Source organism: Chaetura pelagica, unplaced genomic scaffold, assembly GCF_000747805.2.
Source record: "Chaetura pelagica isolate M959 unplaced genomic scaffold, ChaPel_1.0 scaffold408, whole genome shotgun sequence".
NCBI lineage: Eukaryota > Metazoa > Chordata > Aves > Apodiformes > Apodidae > Chaetura > Chaetura pelagica.
The window spans coordinates 1,049,640-1,057,505 of record NW_009954229.1 but is presented as its reverse complement, the minus strand read 5'-3'; the positions used below and the strand labels follow the sequence as shown (position 1 = coordinate 1,057,505).

General features: G+C 60.0%; 2 protein-coding genes across 4 annotated transcripts in view; one reads left to right on the top strand and one right to left on the bottom strand.

Annotated features, from left to right (window-relative positions):
• SLC5A10 (solute carrier family 5 (sodium/sugar cotransporter), member 10) overlaps positions 1 to 2,695 on the top strand; it is a 41,680-nt gene extending 38,985 nt beyond the window's left edge. For all 3 annotated transcript variants that reach the window (XM_010003555.1, XM_010003556.1, XM_010003557.1), the window contains 4 exons: positions 1,370 to 1,538; positions 1,872 to 2,087; positions 2,269 to 2,354; positions 2,599 to 2,695. In XM_010003555.1, the coding sequence (XP_010001857.1) occupies positions 1,370 to 1,538; positions 1,872 to 2,087; positions 2,269 to 2,354; positions 2,599 to 2,695 (568 nt within the window). The remainder of the gene's footprint in view (positions 1 to 1,369; positions 1,539 to 1,871; positions 2,088 to 2,268; positions 2,355 to 2,598) is intronic.
• A 934-nt stretch (positions 2,696 to 3,629) lies between these two features.
• The window catches only part of GRAP (GRB2-related adaptor protein), a 4,823-nt gene continuing 586 nt past the window's right edge, over positions 3,630 to 7,866 (bottom strand). The window contains exons 2-5 of the mRNA XM_010003553.1: positions 6,663 to 6,760; positions 5,349 to 5,471; positions 3,916 to 4,084; positions 3,630 to 3,828 (exon numbers count right to left, since the gene is read on the bottom strand). Of these exons, the coding sequence (XP_010001855.1) occupies positions 3,643 to 3,828; positions 3,916 to 4,084; positions 5,349 to 5,471; positions 6,663 to 6,760 (576 nt within the window). The 3' untranslated portion in view covers positions 3,630 to 3,642. The remainder of the gene's footprint in view (positions 3,829 to 3,915; positions 4,085 to 5,348; positions 5,472 to 6,662; positions 6,761 to 7,866) is intronic.

Genomic DNA, 7,866 nt, shown 5'->3' with positions numbered 1-7,866 from the left:
ACAGGAGCCGCCTTCTGCAGGGGGGGGGGAAACAGCAACAACAACAAAAAAAGCTGATTAAGGTGCAACTTTGAGGTTTTCCTTCCTGCCTGTACGGGAACACGCGGCTAGGGGTTGTTTCTGAGCAGCCGTCAGGGGTCCCAGCTCCCCCGTCCCCACCCCCGCTGCCCCGTCCGGCTCAGAGCGGGGAGGGAAGGGAATTGCCCGTGGGAAGGAAGGGAATTGCCCGTGGGAAGGAAGGGGATTGCCCGTGGGAAGGAAGGGGATTGCCCGTGGGAAGGAAGGGGATTGCCCGTGGGACCCAAGGGACCTGCCAGTTCCTGGACCTGGGTGTTTAAGCTCCGTGTGGCCCTGCTGGAAATCCCCGCTGGTGTTTGATGCACGGTCCGTGCAGGGTGGTCGGGGCACTCAGTGCTCCCCAAATCCCCCCTGAGCCCCCCACAGCTCTGCCCTCCATCCCTGCCCGGATCCCGACCTGTGGAGGGGCCACAGCCGCCCAGCACCCCCAGCTCACCCCCACACCCGGGTACTCCTCCATTTCCCCCATGACCTTTCAGCATCATCTGTGGCTTAAGGACGTACCAAACGCAGGGTTTTCTCCCACCCCTTGGGTCAGGGTGTGAATTTTATGCTCGAGCTGCTTCCTCTTCCCAGCACACCGGCCAGGCAGGGGGGACTCCATCTAGATGCTTTAATTGCTTTATTTAATTGCTTTATTTTATTTTCCCCTACTTCTGCTTTTTGAGATGAGTAGAAGGAGATGTAGGTAATTTTGTGAAGCTGAAAACAAGCTGGGCTGGGCTATAAATACAGCAGATTTCGGGACATGTCCTGCCCAGCCTGACTGCTCTGATTGGACCCAAGACTCTGGGGTCTGGCCATTGCCTCCTGCTTCGGAGGAGGGTAATTTGGTGGAGGATGGGGCTGGGGTGATGGTGGGGGACAGATGCACCTCTCCATTACAGCCTGTCCTGGGAGGAGCTGAGCACAGGACAGCTCAGCCCCTTGGCTCTCAGCTGGGTGCTTTGGCAGGATACAGGGGTACTGAGAACATCACCCAAATCTGGCCAGAGCATCCATCTCCTTCAGTGGGGACTTTTCATATCAAAAGTGCTCACTGCCTGATGTTTCCCCATGTGGGCATCCAACTGAGCAGCCCCAAGGCTGGGCAGGAGTCTGGGGAGATCTTGCCTCCGTGGGATGGAGCCAGCACTGGTGGCTCTGGGGCTGTCACCCAGTGATGAGCATCCTCCCACTGACCCCCCTGTCCAGCTCTTCTGTGCTGGTGCTGGGACCCAACCCTGGTGATGCTGTGGGTGCAAGGAGGTGTGGGTGGGATCACCCTGCACCCCTTTGCTGCCACTCACAGGGTGGTCACGGTGGTGCTGGTGGCCCTCAGCGTGGTCTGGATCCCCATCCTGCAGAGCTCCAGTGGTGGCCAGCTCTATGTCTACATCCAGGCTGTTACCAGCTACCTGGCTCCTCCTGTCACTGCTGTCTTCATCCTGGCTGTCTTCTGGCCTCGAGCCACCGAGCAGGTACACTCCTGGGGTGGCCCTGGGGATGACTTGGGGACATGGAGTGATGCCAGCTGAGGCTGGTTGATGTTTCCCCAGGGAGCTGGTGGGCGGCTGGTGTGAAGAGGAGGAGGAGGCAGGTGCCACCATGCATGGCCACCAAGTGTGGCATGGCTGGCAGGGTACACCCCTGTGGAGGGGGTGCAGATCTGGGCCAGATGGGATGCAGGGTCCTGTCCCTACAGCCGGTGACTGCTTGATCCTCTCCCAGGGCTGGCTGGAGGCAGCAGCTCCCCAGGGTTTTTAGTCCCCCCATTGGGTGACTGTCCTCTTCCTTGCACCTTTGCTTTGCAGGGAGCTTTCTGGGGCCTGATGCTGGGGCTGGTGCTGGGGCTGGCCAGGATGGGGCTGGAGCTGGTGCATCCCCCACCCCGCTGTGGGGTCCCTGACCAGCGTCCCTGGCTGCTCACTGACATCCACTACCTGCACTTTGCTGTTCTTCTCTGCACTGCCACGGGTGCCATCGTGGTGGGGGGCAGCCTGATGACCTCCCCACCCCCCTCAACCCAGGTGAGCAGGGCACCCCAGGCCCTTCACTCTGGCCCCCATGGCTGTGTCCACCCACTGGACCTTCTTGGCCAGAGACACTGGTGTCACCCAACTGCACCCTGAGCTTGGCCGAGGGGTCTCCATGGTGTGGGGGGGTCTGGCCTGGGGAGGATTTCTCACCAAATCTTGCCCTGGTTTCCAGCTAAAGGATCTCACCTGGTGGACCCTCTCGCAGGAATCCCCCCAAATATCTGTGGATGGCACATCCCAGGGACTCCCCAATGGTGAGTGTGTCCTTTGGGGTCTCTGACAGGGGAGGCACCCCCTTGCCCCTTTGCACTCCCCCTCTAACAAGCAGCAGGGCAGCATGGATGCCCTATTCTTCAGTTTCCTCAGAGCCTTGCCACCCGTGGGGGTCTCTGCAGCCCCCTGTCTGCAACACTCACTGTCTTCCTGTGCCAGGTTCCTGCTCAGATGCCCCTGGAACCCAGCAGCTGTCAAAGGCCAAGGGACCCCCAGACATGGCCCGCAGGGACACCATGGAACCCCCCTTCTGGGCCCGGGTCTGTGGCATCAACGCCCTCGTCCTGATGTGTGTCAATATTTTCTGCTATGCCTATTTTGCCTAGCAGCCTGCCAGCCCCCTGAGGGGGGGAAGAAGGTACTGGGAAGTAGGGAGAAATGGGGACTTGGGTGACAGTTTTGATTTGTCACATTTGGGACGTGGGTTGGTTAAGTCCATTGGTGCAGTGAGCGGGGCATTTTTAGCTCTGTACACCTTAAGTGAATCTTGGGGGGCTGTGAGGTGTGAGGGGCATTTGTGAGGGCAGCAAGTCCCCAGGGGTGGTCTGGGGTATTGGGGTGAGGGAATGAGGGCTGCAGGGGATGTAAAACCACGGTGAAGCAACAGGCACACATGTGGCTCCCAGAGTGGTGGAAAAGAAGTGGTCATGCTCCAGGGTGTGTCTCAAACACATTTGAAGCTCTGAATAAAAATAATACTCTTAAAGGCTACAATTTGCAGCTATGAACAGCACCTTCAGGACTGAATCCTCCTGGATCAACCTTTTTCAGCCCCTCAAGGCCCAGCACCCCCCCATGGCATTATGCAGCTGCTTCCTGACCACCCACAGCCCTCCCTGGAGCTGGGAATTCTCTGACAGGGTCTGGAGAGGAGCAAAGTTTTGGGGCACACTTGCTCCATCCTTCCATTGCTGCCACCTTGTAGGGCTGTGGCTCTGGAAAGTTTTTATAGCCCTGGTTCAATGCTCTGTGCTCCCTCTTCAGGAGCACCAGCCCACAGTGAGAGGTGATGCCTGGGCTGGGGGGTCTCCTGGATCAGGGGAGCAGGGAGAGCCACGGATGATGTTTTGGGGTCCCAGAGCTGGGCAGCCCTGGATGGGAATCACCCCCAGCCTGGTCTCTATCCTCCACAAGGCACTGGGACCTTGTGCATCAGCAGCCTGGCATGGAGACTGGCACCATCTGTGGGGACGGAGGGATGTGCTGTCCACACAAGGCAGCTCTGGTGAGTGGGGGGCACAGGGCTGGGCCCCCCCTGGCCCGTGGGGGTCTCTCACTTGCGGATGGGGTGGACGTAGTTGCGAGGGAAGAGGCCAACACGCCCGTAGATCTTCCCCTGCCACCAGTTGGGATCAGGACAGTCCAGGACCTCGATGATGTCCCCGCGGAGGAAGGGCAGTAGGGAGCCCTCCTGGGCTGAGAAGTTGCACTGAGCTTGCACGAATCTGGGTCTTCTCACCTGGAGGAAAGTCAAGGGTAAGGGTGGATGGGGGGAGAGGTGCTGGGCTGCACTGAGGTTCCCCATGGCCCCGTCCCCTGATGGTACCTCCTGGGTCTGGTCCTCATCCCGGAGGAAGATCTGCTCATTTTTGGCAATAGTGGTTGTCCTGTAGAAATCCACCAGCTCGTTGAGAGAGTTGAACTTTTCCTCCCAGAGGTAATATTTGCCATTCCTCTCCCTCAGCACCTTGAAGTGCTGGACTTGCTGCCCGTAGCTGCAGATGGAGGATGGAGGTTATCCCAGCCCCTGGATGCTGGCAGCACCCAGATCCCCTTCCTGCAAACCCCAGGGGCTGGACTGGTTCTCTGGGGGGGCTGTGCCAAGTCTTGTGCCCACAGGTCCTACTACACCCAGTGGTGATGGTGACACTGGTGTCATTCCTGGCCCCACTGGCAAGGCAGTGGGTAGGGTCCCCACCATGCTAGTGACACAAACCTGCAGCTGAGACCTGCCACAGCTCATGCCACACATAAGTGAAGGCTGTGCCCACAGCCCTGGTACAGTGGGATGCTCATGGGCTCAGGGCTGGCAGAGCACTGGCCGCATGCAAGGTGGGTGTATTTGTCTAGGGAGCAAATAGGGGCCACACCTGAGGAATGTTGATGAGAGCTACAGGTCTCAGCTCAGCACATAATGGGAGGTGACTGCAAAGGCTGGGGTCCCAAATCCCCAGCACCCCTCGGGACCCACAAGCAGCAGGAGGATGGGGCAGGCTGGGATTTCATGGTGCTGGCACCCCCTTGGTGTGTACCTGAGGGTGGCAGGTTGGGGTACCCTGCATGGAGCTGGTGTGGGGCCACTGTGGGGACCTGCTGCTGCCAGGGCCCTGGGACAGGGACCAGGCCATGCTGGTGGCAGAACACGGCTCCCTTTCATTACAGGCAAGAAACCCCTTAAATGCTTAATTAGAGATTAGCAGTGTGAGAAAGTGCTTGGCTGGCCTGGGGCTGGCTCTGCTGCCCCAGCCCCGGGCAGGGAAGGGGCAGTGATGGGCTGAGGGACCCCAAGGGCAGGCTCTGCCCCCGGGCATGCTGCCTTCCTGCAGCCCTGGCTAATGCTGCCAAAGCCATTGGCCTGTGGCACTGGGGTGCTGTGTCCCTTCATCCCTGAGGATGCTCTGGGCAACATGTTTCTCCAGGCCATGTCCTCCAGGCTGTGCTTGTAGCTTGACCCCAGGCCCAGGACTGTACTTAGGGGCACCCCAGGCAGAGTGCAGGCAGGGAGCACGAAGCAGGAGGAGTGTGAGGCTGCAGAGGGGAGGAAGGAGATGAAGGCCCTGGGAGAGGTTGTGAGGGGGCCGTGGCTCTGCAGTCCCCCAGGCACTTGGAGACACCCAGGACAGGGCAGGGTGCTCACCTCTTCCCCAGGACCATGGCAGAGAGTATGCAGAAGGGTGGCCTGATGTCCTTGGTCCCCAAAGCCCTGGGGGGCCCCTGCTCACCCTGCTGTGTGTCTGTCAGCATCCCGAGGCCACTTACTTGACAGAGATGGAGAACTCCCCTGGAGTGCTCTCGCTGTCGCGGATCAGGAAGGCTCCCAGGTGCTTGCGCTGGAGGAGCTGCTCCTCTGCCAGGTGCCGGGAGATCCTGCCCATGTACCACCTGTGAGGGACACCAGGATCAGCCACCTGAACTCCTTGACACATGGGGACACCCCCGTGCTGCTTCCCCAGCCCGCGGGGTGGAGGCATTGAGAACCCCAGTGCTGGTGGGACTGGGGTCCCTCTTGGGATTCCCAAGGGGCTGGGACTCCCCTGGAGCAGTTTCTTCCTTCCCTTCTCCCCTCCACAGTGCTGCCACAGAGGGGGGGGGCCCTCAGGGTACTGTGGGTGCAGACATGTCCCCATGTGCTGCCTCCTCCCTGCGGGGTTTGTGCAGCATCACCCACAGCTGTGACCGCATCCTGTCACCCAGCTTGTCACATCACCTGCCTCTTCCCCCACCTTGCTGCCGGTCCCCCAACTCCCCCCCATGTCCCACGGTTCCCCATGCCTTGGGCACTATGGGGAGGGGTTCTGCAGAGCAGAAACCCCTCTGTGCTGGGATGAAGCCCTTCCTGCCTGCACCACCAGCAGCTTCCAAAACAAGGCAGAGTCCCCGTCCCTGCCAAGGCTGAGCCTGTGTATTTGGGAGCTCCAGGCCATGGAGACCCTCTGCTGCCTGTTCAGATTGTCACAGATGTTAGGATGGAGCAACTCCCAGTGCCAGCTCTCCAGGTGTTCTATGGAAGAGGTCTTGTCTTGCCTGTCTCAGCTTTCCTGCAACAGGATCTGCCCTGGGCTGCCCGAGCCCACGCGTTGCTGCTCCCCAGCCACAGCCCTAAGCAGGTTTTGCTGTGGCATTTAAATATGATTTACCAGGGGATAATGATACCTAAAACACAGGTTGGATGGATTATGCTGGGCTTTAATAACACTGTAATAGGATTGTGCCTAATGCAGTTGTAATCCCATAACGCCTTGTTGTTCCCCAATTATCATGTATTTAGTGGGCAGCCCGGCTCAGGGGGTGGATTTCTGTGTGTTGGGGGCATGTGGACACCCTGCTGCTGCTCGTCCCCTCTGGCTGTGGTGGCAATGGCAGAGTGACCAGACAGGCAGACCCCATTGCTGTCCCATTGCTCTGTGACTCAGTTTCCCCACATCTGGGGCTACCCTGGCTCATGGCAGACCTTTGGGCATCGGGGTGGTTGGGGTTGCTGCATGGGTGGTGGGACAGGATGTCCTGGTGCAGGTGGGTGCTACCAGAGTGGGGTTTGAGGCCCCCTTCCCCATGTGGTGGGATGGTACTTACGGGTGTGGCTTGAGCCTGATGTAGTTTTTGGGGACGAATCCCTCACAGCCATACAGTTCAGCCTTGTACCAGTTCTCATCATCTTCCATGTTGAGGATCTAAGGTGGGAAGGAGCAGGGAGGTGTCAGCCTGGCCACCATCCCCCTGGGAGAGTGGCCAAGTGGGACCCTCCCTGCTGCTCCAGACCCCACGTGCCCCACTGAAATGTGGGGAAAAGGGGGCTCTGACAAAAGTGACATGGTCTGGGGGTCTTAAGGGGCACAGAGCTGGCTGCTGCCCCCAGCTCTCCTGAGCTCATGGTTGGTCTGGTCCACCATGGATGCCAGCAGCTGTGGGGTGCCCAGTGTTACCCCAAACCCCTTCCAGGGAAGGGGGGAAAATAATCTGTCCCCAGAGGAGCTGGGGTGGCATCCAGGGCCTTGTTTACCCCGGGGGGCTGGGGGGTGGCATCTGGGTGGCCCCTGGGAGGAAGCACCCTGGTGTGAGCAGGGGTGCTGACACCTGCTTCTGTGTGACACCATTTTCCAGCCTCCCACGCAGGGCCCGGGGGCTGGCACAGCTGTACAAACAGGATCTGAAACCCCAGGGCACAGTGCTGGGGAAAAAACACCCAGGGATGGGTCTGGGGGCCCTGGGTTAAAGCCAGGCTGTGCCCTCACCCTGCTGCACCCCTGGGGGGGCTGCCGGGGGTCTGGGAGGAGCTGCTGGCATCTCAGCATCAGCCCTGCAGAGAAGGGCGAGTGGCCAGGCAGAGTGGCAGGGGGGTGGGGCCCTCGCCCCTGCTGAGGGGCTGAAGAGCCCCGGGGATATTTGAGCCCCCCCCCCCACGTCCCCAGTGCCTCTGTGGGGCAGGAAAAACATGTCCAGCCATGGGCAGTGTGGCTGGAGGCACCGATGGCAAGGGAGGCCACGTGCCACATCCCATCCGGCTCCTCAGTGGTGGCAGGGACAAAGGGGGCCCACCACTTTTGGGGATGCTGCTCCACACCCCGAAAAACCTCGGGGGATGCTTCTTTATACCCCATGGAAAGTCCCAAAGAGGCCAGCAACACCAAAGCACCGGCATTGCCCTTTGCCCTGTGTGCCCACTGTGTCCCCTGAAGCAGCAGCATCTGCCCCCCCATGGCTGGTGACCCCCCATGGCTGGTGACACCCCTATGGCTGATGACCCCCCATGGCTGGTGACCTCCCCCTGGCTGATGAC